This window comes from Anas acuta, chromosome 3 (genome assembly GCF_963932015.1).
Source record: "Anas acuta chromosome 3, bAnaAcu1.1, whole genome shotgun sequence".
In the NCBI taxonomy this organism is placed as follows: domain Eukaryota; kingdom Metazoa; phylum Chordata; class Aves; order Anseriformes; family Anatidae; genus Anas; species Anas acuta.
In genome coordinates this window covers 21,146,621-21,167,641 of record NC_088981.1, presented here as the reverse complement: position 1 = coordinate 21,167,641, position 21,021 = coordinate 21,146,621, and the positions used below count along the sequence as shown (strand labels likewise).

Genomic DNA, 21,021 nt, shown 5'->3' with positions numbered 1-21,021 from the left:
TAATGACTGCCCTTTGGTCTGCTGCCAGTGGAGACAACCATACTACTGCACATTTTTCCACTTCATTACACACAAAAAAAGAACTGCAGAAATGCAGAGGGTTATCTCCTGAATATCGTTTTATTATTTAAGAATGTTTTTAATATTATCAGTCATTATGTTCCATGGACTGGCATGGACACATCTTCAAAAACTGAGCAAAACACAAAAAGAAACCCATATGATAGAGTGAGTTTTAATAGTCAACACCATCATGTCAGTGCTTAAGTGAAGTGTATGGAACATAAGTGTTTACCTGAAGGTGTGCTTATACAGCGTATATATGATCTTAAAACCAGAAACATCAGAAAGTATATGAAAGCTGCATCTTTTATTCATTTGTCTCTGCTGCTTCAATGGGCAATTTATTTAGAATCCAGGTTTTTAGTTTTTCTATTTCAGTTCTGTTTAACTCATGATTAAGGTTTGGAAAAGTATGAAGGGATGTTGACACTCCCAGTGACTTTAACATCTTGTTGGTTTCTTCACCCCAAGAGTAGAGAACTAATTCATCTGCAGTTCCATGACACTGAAATAATTCTGGAAGGATGCTTTTGTTTTTTTTCAAAGTCTAGATGGAGAAGAAACACTGTTAGACACATCACTACAATTTTTCAAAGAGTAGTTAGAATTACACGGTGACAATTTACATAGCATTTCATTTACTTATCTGCCTTTTAGTGTGCATATCATAGTGTCTCTACAAAAGCACACAAGGAGATATAATTGAAAAAAACTGCACTTCAAATTCCCATGTGCTACCTCTTGACAAATTATAAGGTTTATATTTAGGGCTATGTCCCTCTCCAAATAAGAGAAACAGAAGAAATTCAAGACAGCAGGTGGAGCCCATGAGTGTTATAATTCACTACAAATTTTCAAAGTATATTTACATCTACAGGGACTCGAATACCTAATGGCAACTTGCAAAGCATTTCATTTGTTAATCTGTCTTCTACACTGACTTACTTTGAACGCAGTAGTTGTTCTGTCTGTGCAAAAAGCAACATAACATCAAGGATAATTTTAATGCCTTGTCTCCCTAATACACTTCTTATCTATTTCCAGGAAATGTTTTAAGTTTAGAATATTAATCTATTGCCTCAGATGAAGAAACACTATATTTGATTTTAATTATCATGCTTTTCTTTTAACTAAGCAATATTTCTGTAAAAGCTTTTCACATACTCACCTGATAAACAGCAGAGTCTTTATTGAGAAAACTAGACAGCGCAAAGACTCCTGCCAGATCTTGATGAAACCTATATGCTAAATGCATTGCCATTCCACCTCCCATTGAAAAGCCTCCTACAATGCAACAAAAGAAACAAAGATTAGATTTTACTATGTATTTATAACCCAGTGTCCAGTTTGATTATTTTTATCTTCAGACTTTTATCTTTTATACACAATGCAACTGAGAACCACTTTGAATAACAGGAAGATTATTATAATCTTAAATCAAAACGATTCAATTAAGAATTGAGTGGGCAGCTAAAGAACTGCTAAGAAGTCATTGCTGGGAAAGAAAAAAATCAGCCAAAACACTATTTTAGAAGCTGTTTTGTGTATAGTCCCCCCAGGTACTTGAATGCGGTGGCTACATATTCTGTGTTGTTAACAAAGCAAAATCTTTAAACAGAGAATTTTCCCTATTTTTGTAATGCGACTTATTTTCCCCTTAGGCTAATATCATTAATGCATGAAAGATCTGTTTTACTATTGTATGTAACTGATAAACATTTGCATCATTAGACTACCACACAGAGTTTGAAGTATTTTTTTTTTATTGTTACTCCTTCGGATAGATAATAGGGAAAACCAGCAACATACCCCACCCGAGTTCTAACAAGATCTCTGAATTAATGGCCTTCTCTGTTCCCTAGGTCTCTTAAACAGCACCAATTCCTCATGCAAAAATTTCTCAGGGATGTTTTTAACATGACAAACGTTTACTCATTACGAAAGAAATCCAGACCAGTGCATTACTTCACAAGGACACAGTACGTAGGATATTATATTGACTATATCCAGATAATTACTAGCAGGAAGAATGACTGGCTTGCTAAAACATCCTCAGAATAGAGATGACAATTGGCAGGAAGGCTGTGACTGCAATTCTACTCAGAGCAGCTTTAACATACAAGTACTGGTGATATAATTGGTTTGTGGCAGGCTGTTAACTGGTGTTAATTAGCTGCAAAATTCTGCACACAGACCTTTTCACACAAAAGACATGAAATTAGAGATTGAAAGAGAAATACAAAAGTAGCAGACAAAATATCCAACCATTTTAGCTCGTTATGCTTTTGGAGTGATCAAAAGGAGACTCCAAAATGAGCACAGCTCATTTGCAAGGACAGTGCAAACTCCTATGGGTTGACTTAGTGCTGTCCTATGCAGAAGTTTCACACAGTTGCAAGACAAAAGCCCAACCAGAAGCAGCAGTGCCTATGCAGCACTGAAACTGAGCACAATGAAACCAAGCAGCTTGGACACTTCACTAGATCCTGGGATTACACGGGAAGTCCCTGGGGCACACAAATTCAGAGACAAACTGCTGCATTCTACAATTACTAGTTTGGTCAAGGCAAGACAGTCCCTAATGGGAAATCTTCCAGCATGTTTAACTGCAGGTCCCACCAGGTCTGAGACCCTTCAAGCCCACAGTCCATCCTGCACCATGACCAGAAGATTTACATAAGAATTTTTCCTGCAAACATTAGACTAATCCAAAGTGTTTTCTTTCTCTCACACAACATTTTTTTTTTTTATTTCTGATCATTTTGTTATCAGAATTTCTATTGAATTTTTGTTTCTACTTACTGTCACCTTGTAATCTTCAAAATGAGTATTGCCTCAACTGTAACTGAATTTTCATGACTTACAGAACCTGAATCTTAGGGAAAGAGTACACAGCTGGGAAAACTGGAGTTTGGACTTCCTTTGCAAATAGTCCTCAAATTGATTCAGAGAGTTGTATCATCAAACCAGGTGACATACCTTTAGCTATGCACTGTAGAGCTAGTAACACCCTGATATTTATGTTTGGTAAATAAAGACAGGACCTGATATTTATTCTTTGAATTAGCCTTTAGTTTAAAGTTAAAAGAAATATGCCAAAGTGCCCAATGGCAGTTCAGAAACATGGATAGTTAACGAAAAGAAGGAACAAGTGTGAGTAAACAAATTCAAAGCACACTTAAACCTCACACAGCCCTCACCTGAAATTTTTGAGAAAACCGTCTTCACAAAAATTTCAAATATACCACTACAAAGCCTTTCACCTGCATCATCATTTCCTACCAGATATGTTCTTTGTCACATGTATGAGAATTTGACAGTGAAAAAACAACTGCACAAGACTCTCAGAGTAACTGCAAAAATTACAACGCTATTGACCCTGTTCAAAGAGAAAAACACAGCTTTCTGAGAAAGTATATAAAAACAAAGCAAGTTACACATTTATTACAGAAATAACCTGTCTCAAGCTGAATTTTTCTTTATTCTCTGCTGTGGAATCCAATCTTTTACTTTGTTCATTTCCTTTTGATCATTCTGAATAATGCTGTACCCTTCCAACCAGCCACTTACACTGTAAGAGATCCTTCTGCGTTTATTTACAAATATTGCCCATACATAAATAAAACCTATTTTAAGTGTTTCAGAATACAATAAAGAAAAAGTTTGTATTGAAAACTCATTACTAGTTTGTAAATGATTTAATCTAAAATTTTGTACCCAGTTAGTCACAATCTGGCAACTCTATGTGCAATTACTCACCAGCAGTCTTTGACAATGCAGTCACCTGCTGTTTAGAAGAATATTAGGTAATGGTGCTTTCATGTGGCTCATACTACTATGAGAAAATGTAATACATAGGACTAGTTCTTTGAATTTGGTTTTCCAGGGGAAAACCTGAATTTTACCACTTGACACCACAATCATCTCTGAGCAAACGCCATATAGTAAATACTTCAGAAACAACAATTTGGATATGCATTTGCAGTTGGAGGCAAAATTTTTCGCTTACAAGAAACATTACAGAGTGAGTTTGACATAACACAAAAAAGGCATGTTCATTCAGTTCCCTTTATAGAATTCAAATTTCAGATTCAAAAAATAAAAGGGACAGTACAGATACTACATGAAATAATGAATGAAGTGACAGAACTTAAGCAACACAGAAAAGTACAAATATACTCATGTACATTGACGGTTTCAATATAATAAATACTGAAACCTTACAGCATTGCTATGCAGACTGTAATAAGTTAAGATGAAAAATATCACTACATTTCAAACGTGAATTGGCAAAATGCAGCAAAACGCTTCAAGACAAACCTATATGCTAAGAGAACAAAGGCTGTACACAAAGTTCAGAATTCACCAATGTTTCACACAATAACTGTGTTTATTTTCCATTTTTCCGCCCCTTATCTATTTTAAAGAGGTCTGTGATTAATGCTTAAGAGTTAAAATACAGATTAGGTTTGTAATGTGCAGGAGCAGTGACCTAATAGTATTATTTCTCCTTCCATTTCAGGAAAGCAATTAGCCATTTGCATTAACTTTCCTGAATTACAAAGGAGGTTTATGCACAGGCTAAAACATAAATGTATACAAAATGGACTCAATTCAGTAAAATCATTTCATGGTTACTGCAGCCAAAGCTGCCTTTGAGCTTCACATTCATGCTTTACGTGCTTGGTGGATGAGGGAAAGGCTGTGGATGTGGTCTACCTTGACTTCAGCAAGGCTTTTGACACCGTTTCCCACAGCATTCTCCTCAAAAAATTGGCTGCTCTTGGCTTGGACTGGCATACGCCTTGTTGGGTTAAAAGCTGGCTGGATAGCCAGGCCCAAAGAGTCGTGGTGAATGGAGTCAAATCCAGTTGGAGGCCACTCACTAGTGGCATTCCCCAGGGCTCAGTCCTGGGGCCAGTCCTCTTTAATATCTTTATCGATGATCTGGATGAGGGGATTAAGTGCACCCTCAGTAAATTCACAGAATTAGGTGCGTGTGTCAATCTGCTCGAAGGTAGGAAGGCTCTGCAGAAGGATCTGGGTAGGCTGCACCGATGGGCTGAGGCCAACTGCATGAAGTTCAACAAGGCCAAGTGCCAGGTCCTGCACCTGGGGTACAATAACCCCAAGCAGAGCTACAGGCTGGGAGATGAGTGGTTGGAAAGCTGCCTGGTGGAGAAGGACCTGGGAGTATTGGTGGATAGTTGGCTGAATATGAGCCAGCAGTGTGCTCAGGTGGCCAAGAAGGCCAACGGCATCCTGGCTTGTACAAGAAGCAGCGTGACCAGCAGGGCTAGGGAAGTGATCGTCCCCCTGTACTCGACTCTGGTGAGGCCGCACCTCGAGTACTGTGTTCAGTTTTGGGCCCCTCGCTACAAGAAGGACATCGAGGTGCTCGAACAAGTCCAGAGAAGGGCGATGAAGCTGGTGAGGGGTCTGGAGCACAAGTCCTGTGAGGAGCGGCTGAGGGAGCTGGGCTTGTTCAGCCTGGAGAAGAGAAGGCTCAGGGGCAACCTTATCGCTCTTTATAAATACATTAAAGGAGGCTGTAGCGAGGTGGGGGATGGTCTATTCTCCCATGTGCCTGGTGACAGGACGAGGGGGAATGGGCTAAAGTTGCACCAGGGGTGTTTTAGGTTGGATGTTAGGAAGAACTTCTTTACTGAGAGGCCTGTGAGGCAGTGGAATGGGCTGCCCAGGGAAGTGGTGGAGTCACCATCCCTGGAGGTCTTTAAAAGACATTTAGATGTTGAACTTAGGGATACAGTTTAGTGGAGTGTTAGGTCAGAGGTTGGACTGTATGATCTTGAGGTCTCTTCCAACCTAGACAATTCTGTGATTCACATTCCCCACCAGCCCCTTCTTGTTGGTGATAATGAGGTCCAAGATAGAGGAGCCAATAAAGAGAGGTGCTATCATTTGGAGAAGGAAGCTATCATCAATACCTTCCAGGATGCCTTAATCGCTTTAGTACAAATAATGATTATAGATTTACGAAACACCAAACCATGTCACTTTTCAGGTCTTTCCAGAATATATTTTTTTAAAGTAATCACAGCTGTTTTTCAAGAGTAGAAATCACAGTGGCAGGAAGCAATCTTCATTATTCATATTTAGTGCATGAATTGTGCTACCTTCATAGGATACAGATCTGCTGCTTGCAGAGACAAAACTTGAGATCTTGTAGGAGTTACTTTTGCAAAGGCAGAAACTGCTTTGTTACAGCACAGCATCACAGAATTGTTATTCTGAAGAGATGTAACCCACTGTCAAGCAGGATCACCTAGAGCACATTGCACAGCACAACATCAAGAGGAAGAGAAATAGCTATGCCCCAGGCTTTTATAAGATAAAGGATACAGGCTTGGGTGTAGTGGGTTCATCTTGGAGTGCTTATTTTAAGCAATATTTCTTCCCTTGTTTCTCTCTAATAGTTATCTTTCATCTTCCCTGAATTCCTTCAAATTTGTCAGTACAGCTTCAGTAACAAAGTGGCAAGAGATGGATGTCACAGAGCCTGTGCCAGCACAGTCCAAGCAGAGACAGTTACCCTTTTGTTCTATAAGGCTACACCAGCAATTAGAAATTGCCTTTGCCCATTCTGTTATCATCACAATACATTACATACTCCTTTTTCTTTCAATTTTCCCAGCATTTTTCATTCTTAATTTCTCATTTCTTTTTGAGATTTTAACTTAGAATTCCTTTAATCAGTTTATTATCATGATTTTTTCCCTAAAGCTACATTTCAGTTTACTTTCTACTCTCCCTAGGGACTTTCTGTGATTTACCTTCTATTAATGGTAACAGCAAAACCTTGTTCTACACATCATCTGCAAAGAAGCTGACTTTCTGTTCTGACCTTCCTTTTTCATACATGAATAGAAGCATTATATACATTTAACAGTGCTCATATATGTATATCAGAGAAGAGTACAAAAATGCTAGTGGAACAGCAAATTCCCGTCTCTACAGAACTCCCAGAACACTGCTCCTGTGTAAGTGCTTCAACATGTACTTTGTCTCCGGTGAATTTCCTCAGAGCAGCAATTTTCTCCTTTTAACCTATCTGTGAAACTTTACCAAACACTAACCTTACTCACTAGCAGAACTGAAATGAATGGTTTAACCCTTGCTAGAAGTGTGTTACTCTGTTTGTAACTGTCTTTACAACAAGAAAGACAACTTCCCTTGACTGCATCAGATACTTCCTCTTGTTAGGAACATGAATAAATTTACTATTCAGCCTTCTCCCCAGAAAACAAAACAAGCTTTTACATGTGTAATTTAAGTGGCACAAGTTTTACTGCTTTCTTGGAAAAAGTACACAATAGTTTCTAATGCATAATTTCACAATAAAATTACAATCCAGTTATGCATTTTTTCAACTGAAACAGGTGGTAGAGGGGAACTCAATATGTGTATGTAAGCAATGATATTTTTTTTTAAGCAATAGAAAAAAATAGGAATCATGAAAAGACTCAAAACAATTTTTACACATATTATTACTCTATCAAAGTATTGCTCTTATTGCTCTATCTACACCTCGTGTGTGTTCATGACTGTTTCTAAGCATAACAACACAGTCCTGCTGCAATACTTACCTGACATTTTTATGGGCAGTTCACTCTTAATATTGAGCATGAGTTCTGAAATATCTACAAGTGCAGACCCCCATAGCCCTCATGTGATTTTGTGGTGCTCTGCTCAGATGTGAGTACCTCTTCAGGCAGTCAGCCTATAATCATCAGGATGGAAAAAGATGCATGACAATGCTCCAAGTTTGCTCCCAACAAGATTAGTCCTAACTTAGTATGCATGAGGTACAGAAGAAGAGTACATCTGATGGCAAGTCAAAATGAAACAAGGGAGGAAAAATTCTGCAAGAAGGAAAAGACATTCACCACCTTTTAAGTATAGACATGGTCTAACATCGATGCCAGGCACCAAAGAGAAATTCTAGTAAGAAGATCAAACAAGCCATTCTGTTAAAGAAATGTTTCCCCATTGTTAAACTTACATTAAAAAGTAAATTTAGAAAACTTCCTTTGCAACACCTCCTGTCATTTATGCCTCAGCTTTGCTCACTATTTCCCTCCATATTCTTTATCTCATACCTTTGTTTATCTCATACCTTTGCTTCTTCCATGCAATCTGATACACTGAAACTCATTCTGAATACTAATCCTCCCTCTTTTCAACCCCTTCCTTGAAAAATATAACATTTTCTGTTTCTTTGCAGAAAGTACCACCTATGACTCAAACAAATCTCTAGAAACTATTCGCTACACTGCTTGCAGCTAAAATGTTTATCTTTCGTAAAACAGAGGAACTGTAAATGAAAACATTAAACCACATGAACATTTTGGAAGCATAGATCTCAGAGCAATCTTCATCAAGATAACCTATTGCTTCCTACAGCAAGGTAGCAGGTCTGGGGATAGGTAGGAAAAATAGTGCTTTACTCTGAAGCAATGAAAATTAATGTAAACTTTTCTGATATTATGGGGGAGATGGACTAACAGTACTGCATTGAGCCCAGGACCTCATCGGCATAATTTAGATAAGCCACAAAGCCATGCAATAGGTAGTACAGAACAAAGTCTCATTTGAATTGTAGTGACAAATGGCAATGCGAAACCATAAATTTATTCTTTCAGAGCAAGGTATTAAGTCCCTCTAAATGAAAGGCAACATTTCCCTAATAAAGACAGAAGATACAGAAAATGAGATGACAGCCAAAGCTTTCAAGGCCAAAATCATAAAATACCAAGGTTGTAGGTGAAGTAGTTTGCCCAGTGTTTTAATGATTCATTGTTGATTTTTCATCTTCCCATATTTACAGTATCCTCTTTCTCTGCGATGTCAAAGCCAAGTTATTTCCTCCCCATCCCATTCTCACACGCACACAGAGATGGAAACGCTAATATTTACACACACAGAGGCACAGAACTTTCATGTTACTTCCACCATGGTTCAGTAGCTATGTAAGAAGTCTAGCAATAAACAAAAGTGGTTGTGTGTCTTGTGTTATTGTTACAGTACAAGGGGTTAGGAATCATGCATGTGTTTTTTGGCATACAGTCAAATCTACAGGACTGTTGCTGAAAGTTTATTTTCACTGGCTGCTTACACAAGTGACTACAGGTGGCAAAGCCCAATGTGCTTGGATCAGCATTTCTACACTATACAAAAAGTGACCTGTAAAAGAAGGAAAGTACAAAAACAAGAACAACAGAGAACAAAAGGACGGCCTTTCAGTGAAACGTAGACTGAAGTGAGCAGAATGAGTATGCTCCAAATGAGAAGTGGCTAATTCTGTGTTTTTACACACTATCACAACAGAAGTGGTAAAAAAGAAACTGACGAAAAAGACCCACCACCCCCCAAAAAAACAAGTCAACTTCAAGTAGAAAATGAAATGATTATCCCACATTTCAAAATGTGTTTATTTGCTCAACTAATTTAGTAATGAATTCAGAGACATTTATATAGGACTACATTCAATTTTTAATAACAGGTACTATCAAAGGTCCAAGTGTCATAATTTGATTAATTTTATCATATTCTTATCCCCAAAATCAATACAAACTACTTACAAGGTTATTTGCAAGTGCTTTAGCCAGGAAGACCAGTAAGAGTAACATCAAAGGAAGTGACTTCCGTTATCAAATTCAGAGAAAGATATTTTTGAATATTTAATACTTCAGTAAGTTTTTCTTCCTTCCCCCTACAAGGTCAGGGAAATAAAAACCTCAACGAACCAGAAGTCCACTTCTATCAAAAGATCTCTGTATGAGGGGGAAAGCAACACATCAAATTATCAGGAAAAAAGAAGGGGTAGATGAGCCACGTGCCACTATAAGCTGGTTGGTACAGTGAATTTACTTGCGGTTTTTAATAATACTTCATCTCCAGTGCATTAAGTAATTCTTTAGAAGCAGATTCACAGTGCAGCTGTTAAAAACAAGGTTGCTGTGATGTTTTTATTGATATAGAAAATGAGGGGCATGGCACAACCAGACTCCATCCTCAGGTTTAGGGTTCAGCTCTACAGGCAGCTGCTTCTGGACTTCAGAGCTAACTGTGCTACCCAAACAAACAGCACAGGCTGTAATTTTTCTCAGAACACATGATCTTACTGTACCCATAATCTTCAGCCTGGTGGAAAGTTTGAATGACTCCAGAAGGACAATCATCCCCCAGAATACCAGGTGCTGGGCTTCTCATTTTCCACTGCTCAACTGCCTACCCCTGCTTCCCCTCTCATCCCACTTGATCTCCTTTATGCAGTGCTCCCTAAGATCTTGCCTTCTTATCCCACACCTCAGAGCTGTCAGCAGCTGCCCACCTTCCTGCTTGCCCAACACCTAGCTCACCCTCACCTAACAATATCTTACACTCATCCTCAGCCTGTAATTTGTAGTTCGCTATTCCATATAAAACCATAACCTTCAATCTTGTTACCCTCCTCATACTTACTTTGTTTTCTTTCCACTCATTAAAACCTCCCACATATTGCAAAATAGACTGTCCTACAACCCAGTTCTCCTTAACCCTTAATCAACCATCTCATTCCCTGTGACTCCCTGCTTACGCAACTGCTCTCAGCTTTTGTTACTTACCTGAAAAGGTCCCCCACTGCTCTGCACAGACTTTTGTCCCTGCCCTCCAGTCCCCTTCTCAGCTATTTTACCTGTACCTTCTCTAAGACATGTATCATTATGGGCTTTATAATTTGGTGCTGAGGGACTGAATACATCTTCATAAATAGTGGCCTCACATTCTCTGTTGATGAAAAATGCTTTAAAGCTGCCAAGTGCCTTTACAGGAATTGATTTTCTCTAAGAAACAATGCCAGAATCTGGGAAACTATTTACATGAAGTCCCACCTAAAACAACCAAGGATGTCACATTATGTTGACTCTGACTGCTATTTAAACCAGCCTTTATGCACAGAAACATCACAGGATCTGTTCAGCTTCATTCTCCATTGGACCCCATGATGGCTAATCATTAAAACCAGCACAAAGAAGGCACAAAGTTCCCACTGAAGAGCACAAGCTTGTGCAGCCACATGTGACAACTCATTTTCCACTAGACAATTTTTATTTTTTAAACAGATTCCCTTCTGCACTTTGGCTGGATCTATTCCAGGGTTGCCTTATTTGGTTTGTTACATAAAAATAAGATTCAACTCTACAGAAGCAATAACTGTAACAGAGTCAAGGAAACAGTACCTTACTCTAGAAGCCTGAAACCAATGTTCTTAAGAACAAAGAAAGTAAGTATCAATACTTTTTTTCCTTACAAAGGAGGAATGCAAGTATGCAAAGAGAGGGACTTCCAAAGACATGCTGGAATAACTGGTGCGTATCAACTTCCTTACTCTGTTTACAACTTGCAAAAAAACAAACAAACAAAAAAAAAACAACCTTCCATACTCTGTAGTCTCAATACTACTAATTTTGAAGGCTACAGAGAAAGGCAAAAAGCCTACTAGCAAATTGGATCTGTAAACAGAACATCTCCCAGCTCACCCTACAGAAAAGCACCTGTGCTTCTTCAGCTGTTTCCAAGTCATCAGGTATAATACAGGAAAGACAGATCAAAGAGTGTGCTGACAGCCATCCAAAACAATGCATTCAGCAGCCAGGGCAGCAAGCCAGAAAGGGAAAGTAAACAGAGGCCTTCAAAGAGCAACATAGGGCTGGACCAAGAAAACATGTAGGCTGAATGGTAGTGGCTCCACCACGCAGGAGCTTGATGGCATGACTCAGTTGGCCATAAATTTAAAAGTTCCCACATTAAGAGTTTTTTCCCTAACCTGAAATAGTTTGTGGTCTAGGAATGGAATACTGAGCCAAGGACTCCTGAATTCTCATTCCCTCTCTCACGCACGCTACTTCTTTGGCCTCAACATCCCATTACCTATTTCACAGAACTACTGTGAAGGCCACTGGAAACCCGTAGAAATTAAGAGGGACAGGAAGACAGACATATGAAATATGACAGCTAACACATCATTTGTTATCAAGTGTTAATCTTTAGTGGTGTAACATGAGACTTGTTTCCCCATGAATTAACTTAAACCAAAATGTTTAGAGCAGTAAGAAAGTCTGATTACTTATATGCTACCTCTGCATTCTCCAAAATACAAGCTGCTTTGGGGAAGTATGCTTTTCCATCCTTGAAAAGGGCAAAAAGTAAGAGGTATATATATTTTCACTGTTTCAAGTAAAGCACTGCTTGCTCTATGTTTTAAATCACGATTACAAGTTATAATTTACAATAAAAACAGTTTTAAGTTACACTTTTGAGGACACTGCTTGCAGTTAGCCTCATTCACCATCTGATACAAGTTTAAATAACTATTTATTATCCTTAAGGACTGGCTGCTGAAGGGGTTGTTTAACAGAAGCAAGGCATGCTCATGTGAGTTCAGGGTGGAGTAATTTCAAAGTAGATCTCAATTAGAAGGATTAAAATAAACACTTAAAGAGTCTTACCTATTAGTATTCTATTCTTTGCGATACCATTTTTAACCTCATCATTGATCAAGTCTGTAAGTCCCCGACACATAGAGTCAATGCTTTCAATGTGTTCTGGACACTCATTAGAGATCTTGTATCTGTCAAACCACACAGTGGAAAACGCTCCTTTCATGGGTGTATATGGCCTAGAGAAGGAAAAGAAACAAATGATTAATGAAGCATAAGATCAAAGTGGTCCACATAACTGAAAAATAAAAACAATTCACTATCTGCCCAACGAAGGCAAGAAGAAACCTCTTTCAGCTCTAATTCAATCACTTTATTTTCTTGCACTCAAAACACCATCATCCTTCAAGATGGAAGAAGGCATTTGGCAACTGTGTAAGATGCAAGTTTCAGTCAGTTCAATGTCAAGGTTCATTAGCTGAGCTAAACACTTTCAATCATAATCCTGTCAAGAGGTTCCCAATCCTAAACAAAGCTGGGGTTGAAGTCTACCTGGGAACAGGACAGACTGAAGTAACTGCTCAACAAGACAACTTTGAATGATCTAGTTTTATGTGATCCAGTTGTCTTATTTTTGTTGAAATTAACAGGAGAGGGGTATTACAAACCTCCATGTATTTACAGAAAATTTCTTTCTTCTGTTAATTCTTTTCATAATTAAATACAGCCATCCTCACCTTCATGAGGCAACTATCTCAAAAGTAACTGAAATAAATGCCATGGAGGTACTGCTTAGTTTGTAGACAAATTAAAGGCATAATACTTTTTCCTTCCATAATACTGTGTTGTCAGATCAGTATTTCAAATTCTTTAACTTGCTGCCCAAACCTCAGGTAACCATGAAAGGTACAATTTAAAGCAGCTTTATCTTTGTTTTTAAATAAAGAAGATAAACTGAGCTCTGAAATCCCAGGAAAGGTGATCTAATTGCCTTGCAACAGTTTCACAAATAACATACCAAACACAGTGCTTTGAGATCGATGCTTCAGCTCAAAACCAAATCCTCTAAAATCCTTAATTGCAATGTTTAATCAGCTGGCACATATTTCATTTTTACTTAAGCTCAGATGAGTTCAGATCAGATTACAGATCAGATTTGCCTAAAAACAGACAGCCTTTGATAAATTTGTCTGGATGAGAACCCACTGAAAAGCTAACACATTGACTTCTGTGCTCTTGACTTTTTTCAGTACTAGGATTAAACAAAACCACAACTAGACTAAAATGAGAAAGCCACTATTTCAATTATTCTTAATGAAGGAACAAATTCTGCTTTTATTAATACCAGAGGTTTCATGTATGTAAATGTCTATTTCAAACACATGAATGCTTCCACAAGCAGAAGCGTACAAGATGCTGATGACTTTTTTGCATTACTCAGTCACACAGGTCAAAAATGAGAATGCAGATTTTCTTCTGCCAGGTGCTATAAAGATGAAATATGCAAGACTCATGACAAAAGCTGATGAACCAAGCATAAAGAAACAGACAATGAACAGCAACAGACAAGTACACACACACTACACCGTTTCATCTGTTTGAACATAGCCTCAGTGAAAAGTACGTAAAAACTGAAACAATCTGCTGTTACTCAAAATGGCACACATGTATGTGGTCAACTTCAGTACTGAGCACACCTTAAGTTGCCCCTCATTCACTCAATACAAAACTAAACATTTACTTAAGCACTAGAATTAACATGTACTTTTTAAATTAGCCCTTACTTCTCCATTAAAAAGGTAACTATTAAAGTAAAGAAAAATTCAGTGGAAATATTTCATACACCCAACAACTGAAAATAATTGAAAAAAATTGTTTTACTTTCCTAGCATTAAGACCATCCAGGACTCTTCCCAAATGAATTCATCAACACCTAAGAAACAAGATTACAAGTTTCTAATTTACCTAAGTTTATCAGTTTCTAAAAAGAGCCGTTCCAGTTAAAAAAAACAACAGTGGATTCAATGGAGTTTCTGAAAGTCACTTGAATGATTTGATGTACAACAGACTAAGCACTTCAGCAAACAGCATTTAATTCATGGTTTAGATTTCTCAAACACTTGTACATCAGTCCTGGTAAAAACACTTAGCAGCTAGAACAAGAATGCTTTATTTTCTAGTAAAACCAGAGTAACTTACATATATGTTAGAAAAGATGTGTAAGGTTTTAGTATTAGTACAGTATGACAGCCCATGATTTTCATGTAATGAATATACATATTTTGCCATAAATAAACAAAACATACTACAAAAATACTTCCCTATAACTGAAAGACAATTTAGAATCAGTACAAAGTCCATGATGAGATTATAATACTTGATCAAAACTCAGGACTTTTACCTTTCTGTCTTTGCAAATTCTTCAAAGACTAATGTGTCTTAATCCCACAGGAAAAGACCCCCAAGCAAACAGGCAAGACTCTTTCAGCTGTCTCAAAAACATCCTTGCAACCACTCTTGATTTCTCAGAAATGCATTAAAAATAACTTTTACATAAAGCTGAAAAGTAAGATTCTTTTAATGGTTCACCAAACTGGCACATCTGTTTTAGTCATTCACCTTGTTCCTTAAATAAATCCCTTTATTAGTTGGCACACTACAACTCAGACATTACCACGGTAAACAAATATGTTTGGCATGGAACCATCTGTACAGCTCCAAGAATACAGCACAAAATTTCTTCATACAATTAAACCACAAAAGAAAAAAATTCCCTATGTTACACTGACACAAGAGGCTGGACTAAAACACACTAAAGCAAAGAAATAAGCCTGGAATGAAGTCTCCAATTAAGCGCAGCATGGTCAGCTATGTCAGTTATAGACAGTATGACAGTATCAGGCCAAATGGTCACTTCAAGTTTGGATTTTTCTTTTAAGTTTCCTAAATTCAATCAAAACTTGAAAAGTTAGTCCAAATGCATTTTTCTGTGTGCCTCGCTTATTCGCTTCTTAAATGGTATCGAAAAATAAAGCTCTCTGTCCCTAGACCACATGCTTTGGAAACTCTGAATACAAACATATAGCCCTGCCCACACCCCAGACTTTGTTTTTATTTTTATTTTATTTTTTTTTTTTGAAGGATGTTTTTCCCTTGCTTATTAGGCCCCTGGAGCACATAAAAGGTTCAAGATCATATCAGAAAATAAAGATCACAAGTCCTTCTTCCAGATATGTCCAACTTCCCAATTTGTCCCCAATTTTAAGAGATGTTTAAAACAACTTCCTAGAAGTTGCACCAACTCTAACAGAGATAAGAAGATCTAAGGGAGACATGGCTAACAGCGTTTAAGAAACTACAGGCAGGTTCCCTCAGGAAAAGGATCTTTAAAATGCTTCCTAACATTCTCGCATTGCTCCAGGCCATATTTTTTTATTACTTCACAGGTCATCTTTTTTAAGGGTGTGTAAGCATTTTCAAGGGTGGGTAAGCATCTATAATGATTGCCTCATGAGTTCACTTCTTGAAGGACTGAACATGAGACTGCAGTTTCAGGAAGATACTACATACCAAACATCTGAATGTCTTAAAAGGAAAATATATGCTCTAAAACTCTGTATTTGTCAACCTTTTAATCTTTTAAACATATATTCAAATACAGAGGTAATCTTTCTTCACTGTTGGTTTCACTGCAAAGTTCTTAAGTAACACAGATCATTCGTGCTTTTACAAATTAAAGATAGGTAAGCTTCTGCTAATGTAAGTTATGTACCAATGATGAAAATGTAATGAATGCAAGCATTAATACCTCCATCTTCTTCCACCTACCTGAAGCATGGAGGCCTATCCATGTTTGAATTGTGTCACATAATTTGAAGTAATCTTAACAAAAGTGGAGAGGAACCAAATAAGGCCACACAAGGTTCAAATGCAGATCTAAAGACATATAAAACTCCATCTCCAAAATGTTATTAACATAACAATTCAAACAAAACTAAATGTGTTTTGTTTGTTAACCAATAAATCACTGTCCCTGTCAAACATTTTAAGAACTAAAAAGATACAACAGCAAGACAACTAGCTGCTTTAAATAAGAAACATGAGACAGCACCTTGATAAACAGTAAGCATTCTTCCTCCAACTCATCCTCCTAATGAAAAATTGTATCACTGCCTTTACATTCAGCACTACTTACCCTGCTAATACAGACATAAACCCCAAGCCACTGGTGCTGGCTTATAACTTTCTTGAAGTTCCAGACAGAACTTCCTGAGATGTCAGACAGAATTGGGAATTTATCGTGAAGTTAGGCTTCAAGATTCACATAAAGGAAGACACATTAGAATTTCTGAAATCTTTAATTTTGCTTCCTTCCCAAATCCATCTCCTTTCAGTTAAGAAGCACAGAGTCACATAAGACTTTGTAATGCTGTCTTTTAGAAGTCTACACATCCCTTCAAGAAAATCTACAGAGCACATTGCCAGGTTACTCAAGTTCTAGAAGCAAGTCTTGACTCTGTTAAAACTGATGGCAGTTTTTCCAATGAAAACAAGTTTACTCCCCAGTCTGCAACAGAAAACCTGGTTCATAATTCTGCTTTTGATTCTCACTGTCTACTTGAAGCAAAAAATGAATTAGATAAAGGTAGGGGGAAGGCAGAGAATCCACTTACTCAAATCAGAAGCATTATGCAAAGATCTAATCCAAGTTATACTTTATGCTAAATCTGAGGCTCGGCACAGCCTACCAGTGAAACTTTGTGGTATGGTAATACAGCATACATATCAGTTTTTTTTTTCCCCCAGGTGTAGGGGTGGTCACTTGTGGATTTGTACATATCAGAGAAACAGCAGTAATGTTGTGGTTGAGTACGCTACAAATTACCTTTCCCACATTACCTGTGGCTGCTTCATAAATTCACTAAAAGAAAATTGCAAGAGGCAAACCAAGGCTCTGATCTGAATCAGTTTTCCATTAAGGGGTTTGAAAGATACTTAAGTTTTCAGAACGGTATCCCTTCACAAGCTGGTGGCAAAGAACACTGAAGATGGATGAATTATATTAGTTAAACACAAAAGTATTCTTAAAACTCGACGAAGACTGTCAGGCAACAGTACAGAATGACACAACTTAGAATCCCACAACTGCTTGATGGAGGGCCTGTATGTAAGAGACTATCTCCAATTCTTCAGCGTTGGAAAGTGGTTGAAGGATGAAAAGCAAAAGGAAGGATGTTTAAGAGTGTGATGTAGTTAAAAGGATTAATAATCCTAGATTATTGCCAGTTGGCTCTCCCTTGTCTCCCTCAAGCACTATTAAAGCATCTCTTACAAGAGCTTATTGCATTCCATGTAGTGTTTAGTATATATCCATGTTTTCCTCACCTAATGGAAGAGAAGCAATAAAAGGAAAATATGAAGTTTGTCCATATGTGCTTTCATCATCATTATTCAGAATATGATAAATTTCTGCTTAGGAGGAAGAGAAAAAACTACCCCGTAATACAAACCAAAACCCTTTTTCACTTGTCCCTCAAAATTCCACTTCTAAAAAGACGTCTTTGTGTTAAATTTATGAATGAGGTTAGGGCTCACAAAAGTGAAGGATTAATAACATTTGCTTGAGCCAAACATAGTATGATAGGCACCGTGCACACTCCCCAGCGCGGCTCCGCCAATCCATCTCAAGTCTGACCTGCAGTACCCCTGCTGCTTTTCCAATCCTAGGCCTCTCACAAGGAGAGACTGCCAATGTAGCTGAATGGTGCCAAACTGTCTGGTGGTTTTGCAACATAGCCAAATGGGGACTGTGATGAGATGAAACTCATTTCCACCCGTGAGCAGAGCAAAGATGCGAACCTAGGTAAAAGGATGGAGACCAATGCATACAATACTGAGAAGCTCAGAGCAGCCACATAGTTACAGACAACGGAAATTAGAATATATTGAAAGAAATAGACAAACTCTGCAGAGACATATTGGCCATAGAAAGGTATGTTGAGTGAATGTCAAAAAGATCCACAAAATAGCCTGAGCAGTATTTATAGTTTACTTTCTGACTTGCAAAAGAGGAGGACTGTCAGAATGGAATGCTAGACAACGCAAAGAATCTTTGACCTAGATTTTTAAAGGGAATTATAGAAGGTAAGGTATACTTATTAAAACAAGTGAAGCCTAAATGGTTTTAACTTTACCACGTTAGCTCCTGCAATGCCAATTTAAACTATCACTTTCTATTAAAAAAAAAAAAAAAAGGTTAAATTGGGTGGTATTCAGTTCTGATTTAGAAACTCAATAGAAACCTAATGTTTAAGTCACAGGCATAGCAGCTGAAACAGTATTTAAAGCTGTAACCATTCTGACCCAAATAAAAAAAAAAAAGGAAAAAGGAAACCCTTTCCTTTAAAACTATTACTGTAGACGTGGCTTTAGGGATTGCATCAGATACTAGATCTACAAGTTGAGATTCTGCTTTTTAATTAGAAGATATGCACTAGCATTACAAGGGAGAGGAAATACCAATTCTGTTGTCTTTAGCAAGTTAGCACTGGTCTTGAAAGAAAGCTAAAGCTGAAAGAGCAATCTACTAAAATAAAAACTTCTCATTTTCAGTATCCCAGTTACCTATGTTACAGAGAAAGTAAAAACCTTCTCTAAGAAGAATAATCTTAAAATCCAAGTTTGTAAAGCAAGACATTTGAACAAAATCTGTATATACCACCTTCAGGTATTTAATTTCCAAACATATCACACTTTCAAGTGACTCTTGCTGCATCCCATTGAGTCTTCAGATCTGTGTATTATTCTATGTATTATTTATGCATGCAAGAATTTTACTGTGATTTGCTATTAAAACAGCTGCACAGTTTCTATCTACATCGTTATTTTTGGTCAGAAAAAAAGGCAAATTTGAGACACTTAAGACACCCCACAGTGATAGAGAAAGTGTGAAAATGCTGCACACATTTTCCTGTTTGGGGGACATCCAGTGTTTATTCTCTACATAGACCCTGTATATTATATAAGTGAGTGATCAAATAAAAATAAGCCTTTGTAAAAGAAGTCTAGAGCATTTTACAGAGACCTACAGAGAACAGTACAAAATACTTCTTATAAAACGTAGTTCAGAACTGTTCTATTGCTTGTACCCATATAAGGAAAGTACCCTCTATAGTGTTTGCTGAAATCAATGCTAATCAAGCAGAAAACATGTTTTAGAATTCTTCTAGATTACATGCTGGGAGGCTTTTCCAAAATAAATTTCAAATGTATTGACTCTTGAATCAAAACATGTCTGAACATCTGATGCTGTAGTAATAAATGAAAAACACATTTATCAGTGCTGGGGATAAGATCTATATAAACTGAAACACAAAATCAATCCACCCTCCACAAAGAACAAAAAACCATAATGTTTCATTGAAAAATTTGAATTCCACTGCTTTTCAGAACTCTTTATGTGCTGAAGAGCATATACGGCCAAATCTATAGATGTACCTATCAGCAGAATTGTATCAGTCAGAATTGTGAAGAGGTATTTCTGACCTGCACTTTATCCTACAAAAGCCTCTAACACTGTAGTTGTATCATCAAGCCTGCTTTTACTGGCATAGCTACTTTGAGGGTGTTCAACGTGTATGTGGTAAGCTATGCTGGAAAAGACAGGAGCTTACAGACTATGAACTACATGTATATCCACATAAGCAGTATTTTGCCAGAAGAACCTACTAGCCAAGCAAGCCTACGCCTTCAAGCTTCTCTTTGATTTCATCATCAATGTAAAAACCTACTGGCAAGCTTCACTCTCTGCTCCTAAAACTGACAATGCAGTGGCAGGTTATGCCATCCCTCTCATCCCTGTAACCTTTTTTTTTTTTTTTTAAACCAGCACCCCTCTTTATTTCCGCATATTCAAAGGCTGGATTAGACTTTCTTCAGCATTATCTGTACACCTGTGGGTATCATTATCAAGGACACTTAATTCTCCTGTGGTACCAGAAGCATTTAGCATTCTTGTCAAAACATATATATGTTTTATATATGTGCATGTGTGTATATATACTTATACATACACACAAAATCAGAGCATATATTCAAGTGGCTAATGCAGATAAAATTATTTTAATGTTTGTTATTTAATTCTGGATGTTGTAGGACTTGTTTTTCTTTTCTGTGGACAGAAAGAGAGCAAACATTGCAAACATTCTAAAATGCATAGTCTGTTTTGAACTTGAATACTAAAACAATATTGAAAAGGTCTGCAAAAGCTTCTGCTACTTCTGTTTCCACCAGTAATCCATGTCTTCACAAACTTCACTTCTCATTTCTGCAAACAGTGGCAAACATTACTGTATTAAGGGTTTCTGTTTTATTTCACTGTCAGCTAATGGTGCTTATCAGCAACAGAGTTCTACATCAATATTCCTAAGCATACCTCATATTGCCAAACACAAACAGTATGGGTACTTTTTTTCCTTTGAATACAAAACTGCTCACAGTTTTGCTAAGAAACACT

General features: G+C 37.5%; 1 protein-coding gene across 4 annotated transcripts in view; it reads right to left on the bottom strand.

Annotated features, from left to right (window-relative positions):
- Positions 1-351: 351 nt before the first annotated feature.
- Positions 352-21,021, bottom strand: part of LYPLAL1 (lysophospholipase like 1) — a 30,706-nt gene continuing 10,036 nt past the window's right edge. For all 4 annotated transcript variants that reach the window (XM_068676022.1, XM_068676023.1, XM_068676025.1 and 1 more), the window contains 3 exons: positions 12,576-12,745; positions 1,232-1,347; positions 352-610 (listed from right to left, as the gene is read on the bottom strand). In XM_068676022.1, the coding sequence (XP_068532123.1) occupies positions 371-610; positions 1,232-1,347; positions 12,576-12,745 (526 nt within the window). In that variant the 3' untranslated portion in view covers positions 352-370. The remainder of the gene's footprint in view (positions 611-1,231; positions 1,348-12,575; positions 12,746-21,021) is intronic.